General features: G+C 47.2%; 1 protein-coding gene across 4 annotated transcripts in view; it reads right to left on the reverse strand.

Annotated features, from left to right (window-relative positions):
• Nucleotides 1-20,064, reverse strand: part of LOC116951782 (ankyrin repeat and SAM domain-containing protein 1A) — a 55,257-nt gene continuing 35,193 nt past the window's right edge. For 3 of the 4 annotated variants that reach the window (XM_076072514.1, XM_076072516.1, XM_076072521.1), the window contains 11 exons: nt 18,492-18,564; nt 16,519-16,634; nt 12,630-12,725; nt 11,829-11,969; nt 10,920-11,078; nt 9,708-9,833; nt 8,631-8,702; nt 8,407-8,493; nt 7,683-7,820; nt 6,040-6,222; nt 1-5,204 (listed from right to left, as the gene is read on the reverse strand). In XM_076072514.1, the coding sequence (XP_075928629.1) occupies nt 5,100-5,204; nt 6,040-6,222; nt 7,683-7,820; nt 8,407-8,493; nt 8,631-8,702; nt 9,708-9,833; nt 10,920-11,078; nt 11,829-11,969; nt 12,630-12,725; nt 16,519-16,634; nt 18,492-18,564 (1,296 nt within the window). In that variant the 3' untranslated portion in view covers nt 1-5,099. The remainder of the gene's footprint in view (nt 5,205-6,039; nt 6,223-7,682; nt 7,821-8,406; nt 8,494-8,630; nt 8,703-9,707; nt 9,834-10,919; nt 11,079-11,828; nt 11,970-12,629; nt 12,726-16,518; nt 16,635-18,491; nt 18,565-20,064) is intronic. The other variant, XM_032970539.2, reaches the window with a different exon arrangement.

The raw sequence follows: 20,064 nt of genomic DNA on the forward strand, positions 1-20,064 counted from the left end.
TTTTTCTCTAATCGCGTTTTTTATTTTTCACATTGAAAACACGAACTTCCAACACGTGGTGTACCGCTCGCGCCCCCCCCCCTGCGCCGCACGTCCAACAAGGATCGAGAGAAAAGCAAAAAGGTGTCTGCGCTTTACAACTCGGGGGGGACTGACTCCGCACCTCGCGGGTTTTTAAAACAAGGGGCGGGGGGGAGAGAGAGAATGGCATATGCGTACAGTATAAAATTCAAGTATTGCAACGTACTGTTAGTATTTTCTAGCTTAGTAAATGAAAGAGCAGAAATGCACGACAGCTTTCACATTTCACGCTGGTTACAAACTAAAAAAAAGCAGTCAAGCAAAGTAATTCACGCGCGAGGCATTTCACGTCGAACTTAATGTACAGGACATGCAAAAGTACCGCTATTTTTAAACGTTACATTGTAAAGGAAATGTGTTGATACGTGTATCAAACATTTGGAACTCGTGCGTCAGACGTAAAGATGCTCCAACTCTACTCTGCGGGGGTTGAAGTTTTCTACGCATAGCCGAACATTGAAGAGCTGTGAACGTTCGCACAGAACTGAAAGGACAACGCGAACCTCCCTCCCCATGTAACCTTTTGAACAGCCATGACGAAATGTTTACAGATGCTAAGTGACGTGTGCACAATTCTTGGCATCTTTTCGGAGGTCACGGCCACGTGGATGATTTAGCACTCGCGGATCAACCGCATTTCTCGGGCCACGTGCTCTCACAAGTATCGTGAGGTTGGTGGCATTTCACTACAAATATAAATACACTTCAGTCGCTGGGTGGCTGCAGGTCAGTTACGAAGCTTACAGGAAATAATGTGAGAGTTGATCTTCAACAACCAATGTTTTGGTGCCAGTGATCTTGAAAAATGTGCCTTGCGATTTATCCCACCTAACAGCAAGCGTCACATACTGGCCGTTTCCTAGGATTATTCTCATCAGCAGCAGCATAAAGCAGATACATTTTTTTTTTTACAAATAAACGAAAGATAATTCTTGTTACGCACGAGCGAGTAAATGTGTGTACCTGTGTGACAATTCTAAACAACGAACACTAACGTATACACATATATAAACAAGCTGCAGGTAAATACTAACGGTGAGACCGTATGTACAACGTACACTGCCCTCCCCCACGGAGCTGCACCAACTCTAGGTTGGCAGAACTCGGCGCAGCGCAAAAACGACGACGTCCCGCCCACAGCCACGGAGAAATACTTCAATGTACAAAGAGAGCCCTTGATTTTACGTGTTTTTAAAGAGTACCGATTGTAAAGCCCTGCTGCTGCTGCCCATTCGCAAAACCACGTGGGGGGGGCATCGAAGGCGACGCTCCACTGCCGTTTTTCTCTCTCGATATTGTGAGTGCGCAAAAAGATGGTGAACACGGTCACTTTCAAAACAGCATTAAAAAAAACTAACACCGTAGAAGCTATACACGAGCGTACCCTTTAAAACGCGTTGTTTTTCAGTACCTGGAGCGGGTGAATATTTAACGTGATTTAACACTCGTTAGCAAGTTTTAATCTCGCCAAAATGTTAAATGTTTGGGTGCAATTCCGTTTAAATCTGCAGAGGAAATTGTGGACATCGCAATCATAAAAATACACGTTTCTGTTACCACTTCAAATGTTATGCAATTCACAAAATATATTGGTAATGCGTTTAATATTACTATTATGCAGGTGATAAAAATCACTTTTCAAATGGAAATGTTATAGAATACGACCTTAATGAACACAAACTTCTTAAATTAGCATGAGCAAGTGGTGAGCTTGTAACATTTCTGAAATCTGAGCAAACTGTACGGCTCAAACATGGCAGTAGCAGCTAATTTTGTTTTGTACACGGTTTCATCTACAGCAAACCGTTTATACTGTGGATACAGGAGTGCAACAATTAGGATAATCGATGCTATGTAAGGGACAAAGGAGGAGTACTTTTAATGTAGCAAAACAACTAAGTGCTCACAAGGATTCATATTGAACACTGGCCATTTTACCCAGAGCAATGTGCATTTTCTCATATTCCACTTGTCACATTTGCGGCAGTTGAGCTTTGGTGCATTTGGATCCAGGCTGAGATGAGCTCTAGATGAATTAGCTGTGGTCTACTACACTGGAGACCAGGCGTTACCCGGTCTCGAGAAGTTCGGCGAGCCGCGAGACCATCAGGATGCACGGTGCATCAAACCGTGCACTAATAAGCAACGGCAAAAACATGCCCGTTTGCTGCAGTAAGCCAACACACGCATGCACTATGGGCATATGGGATTACGCAACCGACATCAGCAGCACTTACGGGCGAGGCAAAACAAATAACATCTTACGATGTCTGTACATATCACTTTGTGAACCCAAGGAGGTTTTAAAGGGCTCGGCCATCTAATCAGCACTGCGGCTCAGAGACTTCCCACGGCCCGTAGCCGGGCTCTATGTTTTAAAAACAGGAAGTAGAAACTGATGGGAACTTCTCTCATCCCAGCAGTTATCCTATTCATGCCAACGATCGCGCCCGACAATGCATATGGACCCAGACAAAATATTTTGTCTGTCTGTTGCCAACTCTTGCGTTGTAAAGAACTGGTGAATTATTCAATGAGCTTAGTTAATGAGCTTAATTAGCACAGTTCATCACATCCACTTTCATTATCGAAGTATGCAAACTGGTATGGCAAAAATATGTGCCACCTCTAGTTGTGACCAATGTTGCTCTAACCTAAGAACTAATATTGTCGACAAAAGAAGTTGAGCTGTACAAATGAGTACATGGGGTTGTTTTTTTCTTCTGCTGGTAATGTATAGATTTAAAACAGCTACACACAATGCACAACGCACCAATAAACTATTACTCTACACCGCTGCGAGAGACAAAATACTTTACCAATCCCTAAAAAAGAACTAGGTGAGCAAGCTCAGTGCACAATTTTACTCATTGAAAGTATTTGGTCATGAAATGAGGAATGGCACCAAGAGGAGGAAAATGTTCCACAAATCCAAGAACGCAGAGCGACGACAAAACTCAACACTGTGCGAGATGCGGGAGGGGGTGTCCGATGGCGTCATCCTTGTGCTATAACAGGGATGGGTGCCAACATCGCCCAAATGCAAAACCTTCGTGGCACGTTCATCTACCCTCACGGTTCAGGGTTTTGAATAGTTGAGAGTGTGGGGTGTATTTCCCTTCACGCGAGCGATGTGCTCCAAACGAGATCACTGGGCGATCGTTTCACATTTTTTTTACGTGGTTTGCACGGAATGCGCGATGCGCCGCAAAGCTGCACACTAACACTGTCTTGTAACTTTAAATCTACATTGATCGATATCTGAAATGACACATTGGATAGATTGTTGCAATACTACGAGTAAAATATAAAACAAATTAAAAAAAATTCCACGCAAAAAGCCACCAGGAAGTTGAAATGAATCGTAATGCACACGTCCATCAACAGCTCCAACAGCATGGCGGGGAGCATCTTTGCAAACTAGTGTTTCCATGCTCCTTAGCAATGTGATGTGACCCGTGGAGTTTAATATGGTTCCCAAGTCACATCACTGGGAATTGTGCAATCACAAGTGTTTCGGCCAAATGAATGCCAAAGCGTGCCCTCCAGTGGTGATAATGTAACCACCACTAGAATCGCATGCAACTTTTCCCCGATTTCTTGACCTCTGGGGTCGCAGAAAAGTTCACCACTTGGTGCTGGGCGGCAGGCGGCACATATCAAAGAGAGCACTGCGATTAGCATTGCAGTGAGCATGGGTGTATAAACGCATTTTGGTGGAACAAAAACATTCGTAGAGGATAACCGTATGCATTTTTCACAAGTGCGGGGGAGACTGAACTCTACAATTCACCCCTGTGACGGTGTTGTCGGGATCAATGAGCAGTTGCTACACAATGCTTCTCTTGCTTTCAGGCTCAAAGATCAAGATGTCACATCACGGCCAAGGTGGAAGATGCTACCGCATCTCGCCAAAAGCGTTTTCTACCATCCGCCCGATCTCCTGCTTTGGCGGGTCAACATTATTCGCTGTTGTGACTCGATCGAGTGTGTAGAGAAGTACGACCGACCAGTGCGATGGATGTGTCATTGTGGTGTGCGGCGAGCTCTAGGACAATTCTAAACAACGGACGATAAACCCTGTACAGCGCAGTGGCAAAGGGGGTTGTCCACTGGTGAATTCTTGTCATGTAAAAAGAAAAAATCGTACATTTTCATATATCTATCGACCTACAACACAGTCTAAATATAACCCACATTGTCACTGGGTGGGTTAGATCCCCACCAGCGCTAACACACGACACAGTGGAGGCCTACGGGTGCCTGCGCTGTCGCTCACAGCAGCACAGACGCGCGGCGTGCCACGGCTTATAGACGCGCAGCGCCGCGGTGCCGGCACATGGTACCACAGACGAGGCAAACACGACCGCGTTTTTGCCGGACAGTACCACAACGGGCGTTGAGTACCCACGCGGGAGCGCACAGTACCAAAAGCTTCGATGTACGATGCCGCGATTCAGGAGTTAGAGTGGCTGGGAAATTCCTGTACATACCATACCTCTACGGGTACAACGATAGCTTTTAGGATATGCGTACGTCGACCTCCCACCGACCCTGTATGCATGGTGACTACAATGTAACCACTTTGTTTCAAGTGTGAGTGCAGTACCGGGTGCTGAACGGACGAAAGCAGGAATTCTCAAACTCTGTTTAAATGGAGACCCCTCTGATGTGGTCGAAAACCTGGCAGGCCAGTGCAGGTGAGAGTCGAACCAGGTTGCTGACTGATCTCACTGTAGCCTTGACCAATAAGGGGGGGTTGGCGACATCGCGTTAAGGATGTCGTGGCCTCAAAATTTGTGAGGCCTGAACGCAAGCGATTGTGACATTTGGCGACCTCAAAAGTTATTTTATTTTGGCAATTTTAACGGACGCCTTCCCTTTTACTCATCGAATACGAGGCTCCAGCAGCGACCTATCTCTCAATAAAGCACGAAAACCCCATCGTGGTCCCGGACTCGCAGCTTGAGAGACGTGGGGCTGGGACACCGGTGGATGTGGACTGGGCCCTGGGTAGGCTAGAAGATGGTCGTCTCGTACTTGGCACCAGCTGGCTTCTTGTGCTCAGACGGCTGCTCCGCCATCCAAGCCGCCCCACCGTGAAGCGGCTCCACAACTTCCACCTGCACCACCACAAAGACAAAGATCCGCCCCACCCACCCCCACCGTGTAGCCTTAAACAGAATGTTGGGGCAAGTGTTGTGAGCGAGAAGCAGCACCTGTGAAGGCTGGCACGGCACACGAAGGGGTAGGTGTGCTCAGCACCATGCCCAACCGCCTTTGTCTCCCACACGCGCATGCACACGGACAAGTCATGCTTAGAACATGTTATGCATGGATGGGTTCCCTCCGAGATTTGTGTTTTTCTCCAAAAGCAAAAAAAACACATTGTAACTGGTATTGGGCCATACAAACAAATGCTGGCAATTACACTCTTGAAAAAAAAGTCTGGAGACTCCGTGGGCTATTCTGGGTAAACAAGCATAACAATATCCCCCCCCTACCCCTACATTCGCAGAATAACATGTTCATTACACGGTGACTGGTTTACTTTATTGTGAATATTAATCGAGGAAAACCTCATTAATTTTGTTTTTACCAAAACAATGTACAGTCATATACATGTCAAAGATCTACGTTTGTATAACTGGCTTGTGCGCACTATCAGTCACATCTGAAATGCAAAAATGAAAAAACTTGACTGAATTACCTCACCCCCTGCCCTTTCGTGACCCTAACGTGACCTCTGTTACAGTCGCTCATTCCTCGGCTATTGCGCACCTCCTGCCATCTAAATCACTCGATTTCTATTTACGCTTTTTAAACTACACCAAGCACCTCGAGCTCAGTCAAGGCACCCTATAAATATAAAACAAGTCGAGATGAAGCTGTTCGAATTCAAGTAAACTTAAAGTAAAAACTACATTTTGTGCGTCGCGTAGCCGCGCGGATTCTCACCGAGGATTTGCAGACGATGCTGCGGGGTTTAGGGATGGGCTTGCTGGCCTTGGGGCCCTCGGACACATCCCCTCCACCGCTGCCTCCGCCACCTCCGCCCTTGGCTTTGCGTCCCTGCAGCGCCAGCTGGTAGGCCACCTCGAAGGCCTGGCCCAAGGTCAGGATGATTTCGTACGCCAAATTCTGCAGCAGGAAACACCGTCACGGCCATAAAAACTCATAAATAAACGTTTTTATTTTACCAGGTAAGACCCACTGAGCTATTGCAGCTCTTTTTCAGAAGCGATTTGGCCACAAGTGATAGCTCAACTAAAGTGGCTTATCACGTGGAAATTAATACCAGCCAAATACTGTAAAAGCATGTTTCTACACGAGAAGGGAAAAACCGTAGGACCCGGAAAAAAATCCACGCAACTACAGGGAGAATATGCAAACTCGTCAGGGTTGGGATCAAACCTATACGACTTCCTGTATACCAGGCGAGTTAATGAACATCTTTCCACCATGGCACCTACGATTTGCATAAGCTGTGGCACCATCTTCCAAAATAAGTGCCCAACACTGACGCATTGTTTAAACTTGATACTTCGTGAGCGTGTGAGCTTCTGCGATTCAATGAATGGGGTTTTCTGGTCTAGGCACATAGCAATTAATAAATCATGAATACACAGGAAGTACATCTCTCTGTGTAATTTTTGTTGTTAGGTCCACTGGACTATGGGCCTTCTGGACCAATGTTTTCGACTGAAGCTTGTTAATTCATTCATTCGTATCCTCTACTTGTCAACCAAGTGAAAACCAAGTAAGAACAAAAGTCTCGTTGTCAAAGGGGATGTGTGTTACAAAGGCAGGAATACAGTCAATTGCACGACAATGAGCCTTTAATATAAACATTTAAAAGAAACTCCAAAGCATACCAAATAATGTGTATATACTTAAAACAAACTAAAATAACACAAAATAAAAAGCAACAATTGTTGATCAAAGCAAATTTACACAATTTTCCACGCGCAGTTTCCAGTTTGTTGTAAGCGACCCAGGATGCCGGGTTGTTCCTGGTACGTAAAAGCCAAACTTAGCATTCACTCTCGGCGTCTAACTGTTTTATGTTGCGAGGGTTTGAAGCCGGTACAAGCAAACCAGATAAACTTAAAGTCAGATCTCGATCCCTTGCTGTTAAAATCAACTCCGAGCACTGTAAGTCGCTCCGTCGAGACAGTGAAAGGTAACCAGATTGAGAGCAGAAGATAAAGTGATGAACAGTGGCCCGAGTTTGGTTGTGCTATGAGCAGATTTATAAACAACATCAGCATAATCAATTATGGACATGGCGATGGATAATGAGAAACATGATTCTTTTTCATGAAGCCACAAATGTATATTTTATTTATTTGCAAGATTTTGTACGTGTACTGAAATTCCATGGAATTTTTTTTTTACTTTACGTGCTAAATGTGTCGAAGGTTACCATCAGAAAATGCTTTTACTGTCGAAAAAAATGTGTTTGTCATATTGTTGGCACCTTATATATATAAACCCAGCCTACTCGCCTTGTAAAAGTTCAGTTCGCATTCCGCGAGAGAGACACGTGCTCGCAGCTCGCGTGCGTACAGTCACGGTGCGAGGGGGGGGGCAGCACTCACCACGTCAAAGGCGCTGAATACGTGGCAGTAGTGGTAGCTGGTTTTGAGGTCTTTGGTGATGTACGCAAAGGTGCACAGATCCTCTGGGTCCTGAGCTGCACACGAGATGTTCCGTATCTCGTGCTCGGCTATCGTGTTCTGCAGAAAGAGGATTCGGGCGAAGGGCACCAAGGGAGGAGAAGGGCGCATTATCGGTGGGCTCGACAAAACGGAATACTCCGAGTGGGATGGAAGCTAAATGAGAAGTCCTTGTGGCGAGGGGGGGCAAAGGTGACACCAGCTACACTGCATCACCTCTACAACGACCGAGCCCGTCCAAGATGCACGACATCTCCGATCCAAAAAACGTTGGTGCCTCAAGTACAAAGGAATAACAGTTGCTGCCACTGCAGTGCTGCTCCTGCAGCACTGCAGACCCCACCTACAGTACTCCCCGTTACTGTCTCGGTCTCCCATTCTACATTTGCACGGTGTGAACGCGCATAATAAAAAAAACAGCTGATCCTCACCGAGCCCTCGACGACGAGTAAGCCACGTCTTAGATGCGCACATCGAGCACGGCGCACATTGCCTCAGCCCGCTGCACCACCCACGACCTCTCCAAAAACTCGAGCGCCCCCCTTAATTTATTGCTAAAACCCGCCACCGGTGCCCAACGCTCCTTTGCCATAACCAGCCCCACACCACCTGTACCTCCACGCCACCTCAACACGCTCATACCCACCTTGTTGGAGGCATCGATGAATTTGACTCCTTTGTATGTGATCGAGAGGGTTATGGTTGGGATCTTCTTCATGTCCTCCGTCGACTTCTGCGAACGCGGCACATCGCGGGGGATATTCAAGTCCATGTGAAACAGAAGGGCTTCTTTAACGCTCAGTACAAATACTTTCTGAACTCGTAATCGGCGGTGTCGACGTATCAAAAAGGGGGGCAATGTGCACGCACCCTCATCTTGGCGCACGCCTCGTGTGTGGAATCCGTTCCACGAAGGTCCTTCACCAACATAGATCCCATGTACTGTGGGGCAACCAACGAGCTCCCGATTAAACCACAAAACAATCACACATCGCCTGCTGCACACCAACAAAAACACAGGCCGCTGCTTAGCATTCACCGCGTGTCGATCACAGAGTTGAGTAACCACCGCATCATGAACCAACAACCATCGTTATACCAAGCCCAGTTAACATTTTACTGACGAGCATTTTGTTACGTGAACTTGCAAACGCTTAGTTATACGCACACAAATACACGTTATGCTCGCATGCACGCGGAAATACACGCGCGCTTGCACAAACGCACATGGGTGCACACACACAAAACACGTGCGTGCACACACATTATGCATGCACGCACTCAAACACAAACACAAAGATCCCCCGTGTAGGCTTAACAGACCATTGGGGCAAGTGCTGTTATGTTTACATGTTCAACTTCTTCTGCACTGTACGTAGTAGCCAACTTTACCAATGAAGGCCGGCACGGTCCACGAGACGTTGGCGGGCCAGCAACACGCCCAGCCGCCTTTGTCTCCCCCAGTGGCGATGTTTACACACCGTACCAGGTACTCATTTGATGCATAGTCAACCTAAAAGAGGCTCAAGACCGGTTCCGATAATCTTCACTGGTCTTGGGCATGAGCAGGAATTTAACTCAACTCGCCAGGTTCGGAGCGCAGCGCGCCAACACTCCCCGACTTACAAATACAAAGATCCCCCGTATAGCCTGAACAGACTGTTGGGGCAAGTGCTGTTAGCGAGTAGCGCCTATGAAGGCCGGCACGGCACACGAGGGGATGGGTGGCCAATAGCATGCCCGGCCGCCTTTGTCTTCCCATTAGTGATGTTTACACCCCACATCAGATACTAATTCGAGGCCCAGTCAACACACACAAACAAACGCACACTGAGCTTGAACTCACAAACACACGGGAGTGGGGGGGGGAGAGGCTTGAACTCTCACACGCACGCAACACACGCAGACAACAACGACACAGAGGGCTTATTTGGCACTTGCACTCACAAAGGCCTCGTAGTTGCAGGAGCGCAGGATCAGCTGGTCAGGCTGATGCTGCCACTGCTGCACAGGGGCAGACGTAGTCGCCTCGTGTGGGGGCCGCAGCACCAGCGGGGGCTCGGAGCACTCGTCCTGAGGGGGGGGGGGCACACAGTGTTGAGAAGGGGCGGGGGGGGGGGGACCACCACCAATACCAACAGCTGCCATTCGCCACTAAGCGACAGTGACATCACCACGGTGCCTGTGCCAGGCCAGGGCCACTTTGAGGCTGTCACGTGAGGTGTCGAAGGCTCGCCGCTGACAGGAGGTCACGGGACAGACCCAGGTGGTGCCGTGAGTGGACTGACTGACCTAGGGTTGCCATAGTGGCGAGATGTTATCTCCCTCGCCTGGTATGCAGGAGGTCGTGGGTACGATCCCGAGCATGGCGCCTGTATATTTGTATATTGCGTGTTCTTCCCGTGTTGGCGAGGATTTTTCTCCGTGTCCTCCGGTTTTTCCCCTCTGCATTAGAAACATGCATTTAGCGTATTTGGCTGCTATAAATTTCCACGTGATAAGCCACTTTGTTGAGTCATTATTTGTGATAGCCAGGTCGCTTCCGAAAAAGAGCTATATTGCTCAGTGGTCCTTTCCTGGTAGAAAACAATTAATTAGACTGAGATTACTGGTAGAGGCAGAAGCACTGGCAAGAGGCACTCAAACCCACTGCCATCAACCACGTTTGTGCTCACGACGAACGGTGAGACAAAATACAAATCCAACGCCAAGAGACCGGCACGCCCAACGATAATAATGCCACCGCAACTTCCCACAACCCACTTCCTTCTGAAAGATCCTGCAGTGACTTTCAAAGTCACAACCCAACTTCCAAGGTCTACTCGCATAGCATCCCACCATCCGGCTCTCAATATATTCAAACAGGGGTACAGTATTCATCGATAAGACGCCACACCAATGCTTGTCCCAGTCACCCGCCCTCCCTCCGTTAAATCTACAAAATCCTTATTCCCATGTTCTATGGCAACCGTTCGTGCTGCTCAAGCTTTTCTGCCATGAAACCGCCAGCAGACTCTGCAGGCACCTGTACTCGTAGGTCAAAATCGTATCTCCGTTCCTAGGCGCCGTGTTAAGTGAACGCAGAATCAGAATAATGAATTGCACTGGGGGAATCTGACGAGCTATAAAGCTACTTTTTCACCCACGTCCAGTACACACCGTCACGGTGTACAAATCGGCCTCGTCCCCGCGTGCAATCGCACACGGCTGTCTTACGAGTTGGTTGCCGAGCCGGGACTTGTGCGCCGGGTCCTCGTAGCGCTCTCCCAGGGAAGCCAGGATCCGCTTGCGGTGGCCTGTGAGCCCGATCTTCAACACCTGGCAGCACAACCACAACGCGCACGTACGTACGTATGTATAGTTTAACACGTAGGCTTTCGCGACCAATATCATCCATAATACAGGTTTTTTTAGGTTAGATCGCGTAAATGTGTCGTTAAACCTGCCACTACCCGACACAGGCAATTAGTAAGGTTTGTCACGTAAACAGAACATGCCAATTCATTACTAGTACAGCGCACCGGTGTGTTGGAGAGCAAATCCACAACATTTACAATCTGGCTGCTGCCTGATGATGCCGGTTGTAATTACTGGCGAAACGTCGTACTCAGGATTGTAAATGTTGTGAAGGACGACAAACTAAACACAAAAAGCAGTTTTAAAGAAATTAGTTTTCAATTTAGATTTAAAAGTGGCTTCCTAATATCGGAAGGTAGAGCGTTCTAAACGGCCGCAGCACATCTGAAGCCGCACGATGCAGTGACCGTAACATAATTAGACGAGTAGCGATGCATCGATTAAAGAATTAAACGTTAATTATTACACCCATGGTATGCACATTCAACTGTGCGTGAGAATTATTCCATTCACGCAAGTCAGTGCAACATTAGCACAACAGCACCATCTACTGCTTGAGTTAAGGAAGGACGGGATAGGATGGGTTGTGCCAAATCGAGATCCCCAGGCCACAATAACATTCTAATTAACAAAGGCATGCCCCTACAGCTCAATTCCAATGGCATTTTGCCAGTGGTCATTGAAGCACTGTCTACACGTGAAACAACGTACGTTGACAAGCTCAATTTCCCAGAGCTTTCGAACTTGGTCCATCGAGCTGTATCCATTCATGGTGAAGTTCTTGAGGTATTCGGACAGATCCAGCGAGTCCAGCCACTCTGCCACAGACAGGTCGGAACCTGCTCGCCGCACCTGCACCACCACCGTCACAAATAAGCGTCCAGCCTCCTCGCGTACGTCTCGACGCGTTACCGCTCGTCCTCTGCGACCGTAGCAATGTGCGAGCGTCCAACCAGCACTCAGAGCCACATCGCGACGTCGCCGTCAACCCTCCACACCACACGTACGTAGCCGATCGTGCGTATCAGCACCCGCCATCCACGCCACCATCACAATTTGGCGGCTACCCTGCGCAATCCTCCCGAGCATCAAACGTGCGTTTACAACGCGTGGCAGATGAACCAAATGCTGCGAACAAAAATAACTCAAATCTCATGTCAGAGAGCAAATCCGGTGTTGTTCCTCCCAGGCTCTCTTGCCGGAGAGCACGATGAGAGTAAAGCCAACGCGCGCACACGGAGACAATAAAATGCAGCCAATGTAGGAATTCCTCTCAGGAGTGCTGAAAATATATTGCGGGTGAATACCGAGCCGTGCCACAGCATGGCTTCATTCCTTTCCGCACCGCTGCGGCTGCAAACACGTCCGTCGCCCGCGTTATCAGCAAATCCTTGGCAACATCGTTGGACCACGACGACTGTTGTGCATCTCTTTCCAGCGAACAATACAATCTTGTACTCTCGTATGAAAGAAGCATTTCCGCGGACAAGCAGAGAGGGTTGGGCGGGGTACCTTGGGCAGCAGTCGAGCAGCATTGAGGACCTTCTGCCGGTGCCCCGAGTTTAGGATCCCAATCTCCAGCAGGTCCTGATCTTCCATCGCATTACCCTAGACGCAGATGTGTTCAAGCCCAACAACAAAACAAAACGATTTCATGTCTCAGCCACGGCGAAACCATCACAGACGTCAGCGATGTAGCCAGCGCCTGCTTAAGTTGGTGTGGCAAATGAGGTTGTGGGAATGCCAGTGCCATACCCAGAGTCCTTCGCCTCCACAGTGCCGATGTAAACACTGCACAAGGTGCACATTTCAGGCGAAGTAAACCAAGAGGAAGGCCCAGAGTTCGCATATCGATAGCCAGTGGTTTCCACGGCCGATATTCTAACACAGCTTTTTGGGACTGCAGCACCATATGCAAAACTTCACCGCACTACCACTCCCAACATGCACAGGCATGCACGTAGATGAGCACGATGTAAACACGCAAACAAAAGTGCGCGAGAGTAGATCTGGAGCGCACAGAAACACGATGTTCTGCACTGCTGAAATATTTCACAAAAAAACTGGAGAATGTTGTAGAGGGTGTAGACGGACGTGTTAGCGCCATGCCTAGACTATCACAGTGACCCACGTCACAGCCGATCGCAGATTGGATGGTGTCAGCCAGGCAGAAATCAGGCGGCTGGTCTTACTAAGCCATTTTTAAGGATAAACGGTCATTCGGTAAATTCAGACTGCTATGAGAATGTCTCTCTAATCTCACATGTGTGCGAGCGCTGGCAGGCCATGTCAAACGGGAGTAGCGCCGCAATTGTTCACAGACGACTTTACGGCAAGTACCTTTATGGGTGCGAGGTTAGGGTGTTTACCAAGGCTTCCAATGCTGTTACTAAACGTACACTGTTACGCAACGCCTCGATATTCAAGGGAAAAAAAAGGCGCTCAGCCAGATGTGGGGTATGACCTGCAGCGATCATGGATTATTTCATTTACAAAGTGGTTTAAAGGATCCATTTTGCTTTATCCTTTTTTTAAAGTTACTAATATAAACAAAAAGTGTGACACTTTATTGTTAGTGGTGCATTGGCACATAACAAAAACTCGACGCACATATCAATTACACACACTGGCGGATCAAAATGAATAAATATATAATAGGTGATGTTTCAGGCAATAGCCCTTCTTACTAAAGGAGGGCCGTTCATAACAGAAGAAAGGTTATTTCGCAAAGCATCACCAAGTAAATATTCCTTCCCTTTTAGGGAAGCGTTAATTGACGGACATGTTATTAATATATGCATCTTGCGGTCCATATTATTGTGGAAGAAAGCAGATGAGAGGATGAACACTGCTCTTGTCAAACATTATCACATATGGGTTCTTTCGTATCTCTCAAACAGGTTAAATGTGGTTAGTGATTTGAACATTCATCCAGCTGATGGTGATTGGCTGGATAATGAGAACACTCTTTTACCATCAACCTAATTTTTCCACACGTAAACAAGAAAAGAGAAGAGCTGAAATCATTGACAGTTGCGGTCGTGCAATAAACACACATTCCGACAGAATATTCAGACAATATGCATACATATGTAATATTATCAATACAATATATTTCACAGCTATTAAATATAGCCAACAATCTTGCTGTTTATATCCTTCAAAACTGGCGTCAATAGACAATCAACATGACAACAAACTGCCATAGAAATGTCCTTCCTGCGCTACGCCCCAGCAACAAGGGGCAGTGATACACGTTGGGGAGAACGTGTGGCCGAAACCACAGTGAAAGCTACACTGACGAGAAATATTTCAAGATCATCCAGAGGCAAAACTACGCAGCGTTCATAAATGGGCTAGACGATTCTCAAATATGGCCGTCGGTAAACTCCCACCTCAAACCCATGTGCAGCCCCATCCAATGGGAATGGCTGCACTGGCGTCAGATGACACATTAATGCAAACGCCAATGGCTGCAATGAGTGAAAAATCGGGCAACTGCTGCAGCCTGAAAGCAGCCTTCTGAGGCAGCCTGCCCTTAGCATAAGCGGTGAATGTACGCAATGTTCATCCAGCAGGTATATGCTCTCCTTGATCTGACTCAAATGCTCTCGCGTGTAAGGGGCCATTCTGGCAACATGACAAAATCAATGCACAAACTCGCAACAAACTGCAATAGAGGGTACACGGATGTAAATTTTGCAGAGCACCGTGCATTTGTGGTTCATTGCATTGCACGCACTAATTCACGCTCTGCGAGATACAAACGGGGAGCATCTCTCCATTATCTGCAAGCAAATAGAAAATACTAAAACTGTCCAATATGGTAATGGGAGTTGCTGTTGTTATTGTTGCTGCATTTCCATCACCGATGTTTATTTTATTCCTTCGAATATTTCATCTGGGCATCTCCCTCGAGACAGAACACCTAATTTTGCAAGGGCGTCCCAGTGCATCAGCGGACACCTGCACAGAATGCGCGCGAAATTGCTAGACCTCACTGCAATAGCATGAGTGCAGATACGGGGATTTCACAAGGGCTCTGCACTCAGATATGAATTGCATCACATTGCAATGCAAACGCATTTGGAGTGGTTATCTGTCCTTGAAACATCCCAGAAAGGGCATGTCGTGTGTGCATTAGTGTGTGTGTGTGTGCATGGGGAGCAGTAGTGCAGTGGTTAGCGCACTGTCCCGCTCACGGCCAACACCAGTGAGGTCGACTCGACCTCAAACGAGTACCGGTGCGATGTGTAAACATCGCCACTCGGGAGACAAAGGCGTGGTGCCGGCCTTAATAGGCGCTCACTAATAGCAATTGTCCCAAAAACATGTTGAAGGTTATATGGGGGGGGGGCGTTGTCTTTGTGCGTGTGCGTGAGGCTGGACAAAGGTTCTAAACGACGAAGGGTCACCCTGAAGCACAGATACGCGAGCGCTTGCAGGGTGCTCACTCGGCACGCTGCATCCCATTACGCGACACCACCGTCCCCATGGCAACGCAGCCTCGTTGCACTGCAGCGCGAATGACGGCAATGGCAACCCACCGCGCTGCAATAATCCATCAGCTGGGAGGCACGGCTAACACACAAGGACCCCCCCCCCCCCTTCAGCAAAACCACATCCATGGGACCTTATTTCCCAGTATTAAGAATATAAGTAGACCCTTTCTCCCAGTATTAAGATCATATATATAGAAATATATTAAAAAGCGGAATGCTTTCTGTAATAAAACACAGGCGTTAAGATATTAAAGCACCAATTAGACAGCTATTACAAGGCATCAAGTCTGCATTAACCACACATGCTTGTACTACAACGTGAACACACATACAATTTGATAACATATCCATTGTCCTCGTGCTATTCTCTGGGAAAGGAAAATTAATACACAAAGCTGCTGGTTTGTTAAATATCTTTGTAAATTTGCCATAAAAAAATGCTGCACCAGAAAAAAACGAAAATGCACAGCCATAGGATCCCCTAGCATCCGCCCTGGGCTCTCCCTGCCGCCACACGGCAGCGCGTGCAGCGTCACACTCAGTGCCCAACCTCCAGGGGTCACAGGAGCACTCGCCGCCAGCAGCAGCAGCAGCAGCCAATGACTGCAAAAGCTCTCCCAGCTGATCCCTTGCAGCACAGCGAATGACTTAGATACAGATGACGGCGAAATCTGGAAGTGAGCCCGTTTCAGTAGCTGTCAGGATTAGGATAATCCGTGACATTTTTTTTTTAAGATGCCAGAATATTGAGCACGATGGCATTTTAAGCAAAGTGCATTTCCCATCACGAGTAGAATATTTGTTACACATATGCAATATGCATTGCATGTCAATGCAGAAGAGAGTATACTGTAGGTGCACACAGGATGTGTGCGTGTGTGTGCGTGTGGGTCACCCACCACAAAGTTGAGGTCATCGTAGCCATTTGCAAGCAGCTGTGCCTCATACTGGGGCAGTCCAAGCGCGTCCAACCACTGGCCCACACTGCTTCGCCCCCCTGCGCCACCGGCACCCCCTGCATAGGGCACACGCCGGTACGCGCCGTCCATGCGATAGCATTGGCACTCCGCTGGCGACAACTGACAGTGCCACATCCCCGCCTATGGCTTGCACGCACACTCGCACACGCACACTCGCAGTCGCACGCGCGCACACGCGCAAGAGCTCCGACGATGCACGCCCCTCTCTTCCTTCCGATCTCCCGGTTTTTACCCCCCCCACCACCTCCACTCCCTTTCTCCAGCTGCTGGACCGTTCCCTCCTTAAGGGTCACCGCCGTTTGCCGCAACGACGCCGCTGGGGACGAAACTGCTACCGACGTTGTCGCACCGCATCGCTACGTTTCGAAGGCAGAAACGAACGGCGCGCGCGTTGTCGCTGGGTCTGCGATTGCCGGGGCGATGTCATGAGAACGCTCGCTCGCTCCTGCCTGCCTGCCTGCCTTCCCGCCTGCCTGCGCAGAGTGTTCCCGCACGTGTGTGCGATGCTGCGCGTGATGCCGCGCGGCTGGACCGCGCGGGGCGCACGCGAGAGGCTGGGCGTGCGCGCGCACGCACAACAGACATTACGCTCCTGCGCGCGTCAGCGTGCGGCGCCGCGTTTATGTATGCGTGCGCGACAACGTTACGCGCGTGTGCGTTGAAGGATAAATATAGAGCGTGTGTCACGGTGTGCTCCAAGCCCCCTCATTTTGACGCCACACTAAATCCATCCACGACTTAAGCAAACTTCAAATTACTACTCATTAATACCTTGCAGAGACTGTAGGCACGGCTCATAAAGGCACAGGCAAAAAAATATTTGGCATCTCATTGGGCTCTTACATGGTGAAATGAATGTAAGACAAGGAAATTTTTTTTTCGTAACGGTATTCATCATTACAGTTGTCCATCGTTTGTCGTATTTTCCCTTAGCCCAAATTTTCACCAACCTTGGAGTACCAGCAGTTTGTTTGTATATTCTATATAACGGTTTTATATTCAGATTAAGGTAACAACATTTTTTTAATCACCCAACTGTTTAATAATATGGAAAGCGCAGTGTTTATAGCGTGTGACATTCAGTCACACAGTTGCCAGTTCACATCCCGGTCAGGGGTCAACTCTGCCCTTCATCTATTTGGTGCCATAAAGTGAGTTGCTTTTAGTGGGAGATTAACAGTCATTGCATTTTGTAAATTCACGCCTGCTATAGGAATGTGGAATTCCATGTTTGACTCCGTGAACGAAATGTCCTGCATAGGTATTTTAAAACATTTATAGGCGACATGAACACGTGGCAATAGAATGTATGTCTACAACCATATAACTTTCATACATTCGTCACGCAATGCGATGCACGTTAGGAGATGCAGGGCAATCTGAGGATGTTGACACCACAACTCCTGCAACTCTGCCCTCCGACCCCGGACCAAAAGAACTAAAATTGTATCACCGAGTAGCCAACCAAGAGGTGATACAAGGAATCCTTTGCAAAAACAATAAGGTCTTGAGATATCACGACCAAACTGAAGAATTGAGGGGCATACAGAAGATTCGAATAAAATAAGAGAGTACCAAAAAAAATTCACATTTAGACGATTAGCACGTTTGGCTTCGTATGGTGCCAAAGAAGTTCAACATTCATACATACAACCAAAAGCATATGCACATAATCCCAACCAACCATGAGATGTATCCTGTGCGGTAATATGAAATATGCACAAATATGGGGCAGTGTGTGTGTGTTGTCTGTGTGTGTGCATACATACAAGCATACGTGCGTAGGCCAGTGTACGGTCATGCCTGTTACTGCGTGTGTGTATTACCAATATATCTCTACTTATAGCAACTGTAACCTACATTGTAGGGTACCAGCCCAGGGGGAGACTTGCCTGAATGACTAATGTTCCTTGGGACAGTTTCCTTGGTGATGCCGGCATCTATTGAGCTCATAATGTTGTCAATCTGTAGGGAAAAAAGGGGCATTTAAGAAGATGGAGATTGAATAAGAGGCAAGGTGAAAGTACATGATTGAGCAACATGAATGCAAGGTCAGTTGTATCATATGCACACCAGGTTAAATTCCATTATTGTATGCACACAAGCTTTTTGTCATCTGCTCACGGATTGTCAATGTGCACGGTACCGTAATGTCAATTAGTGCTGCTGTTATCAGTTAGCACACAAACTGTAATTGTTCTCAGCGCATTATTTAATCGGTATAATGTAAGCAGCGTTGTATTCATAGTGGTGACCGTATGGGATGCTGTGCTGCACTTTACGTACCAGCCAGTCTATTTTTTGTGAACAATAATGACAATTTGTTTTGCGCCGAAACGTGGCAAAGCCATTGCAAATACCGACACACAACCATTAATGGTGTGATTATCATCAACCAGATAACCACCGCATTATCCAAATTTCCCAATAACTCTCTGTACAGACAACCGTGTTTGATTTTGACACAAGTGCAAATTATGATTGTTAAATGGGAAAGCCGAGTGTTAATAGCTTGTTGCTCTACGCCTTCTAATTAGCGGAAGTAAAACATCTTGCAATCATGCCTTAACAACGGCGAGCACATTCATGTTAGCAGTCCAAAAATCCCCCCTGTGAAAAGCAACGCATCACATTCATAATAAATAAATTCATCATATTCTGTTCGAAGGATCGCAAACCTGCAAATTACTGTGTGCATGTTTGATGTGGTTTAAAGCAGTGTTACTATGTAAATGTATTTTTTTATGACTGGTAGGAACAGGACCAGAATTGGGAAGCATATTTCCTAAAATCGCGAGATCATTTCTATTATATTCTTGGTTCTTTCGGTAAAGTCACGTAGAAGGGAAACAATAAAATAATAAAAATATAAAACAATAAAATTCTCACGACGTTTAGACTGCAACACAAGCAATCATCATCAGGTGTGAAAACCACAGCAAGAAAATTTTTAAAAAGTTGCGTTTTTTTTTAACGTTAGCACCACGGAGAGCGATTTGGCAGTTATTCAGATGGACGAGTCCATCTATGTTCGGAAAAGAGGAGGGGGGAGACGAAAATAATGGATGCGGTCTGAAAGCCACCGTAAGCGTGAACAATCAATTAAGACCCGAAATGGTTTATCAAATCCTTCCAATGCTTGCTAGGCCAGAATCCATCTTCTCGATTGAAATTGTCTGTGTTTGTATATGTGGATAGCCTCATGAACGAATCTCTCATGGTAGCCAGATGGCTTGCAAAGAACCTCATTCTATTATTCAAGCCTTCGTGCGGATAAGAGGAGTGACCCAGATTCTGTAAGTGGTGAAAAATACATCGATTTCTTAGTCTTTCCATGGCTATGATGAAGTGACATCATCCTATTACCTGCGTTACTTTTAAAATTTACCACCTGGATAAACTAAACCATGCACAAAAAAACAGGTAATATGTTCTGCCAATTACACAGCCCCTATCATATTGGAT

This window comes from Petromyzon marinus, chromosome 3, assembly GCF_048934315.1.
Source record: "Petromyzon marinus isolate PM22_M1 ecotype Great Lakes invasive population chromosome 3, UKy_Petmar_22M1.pri1.0, whole genome shotgun sequence".
Taxonomy (NCBI): Eukaryota; Metazoa; Chordata; class Hyperoartia; order Petromyzontiformes; family Petromyzontidae; genus Petromyzon; species Petromyzon marinus.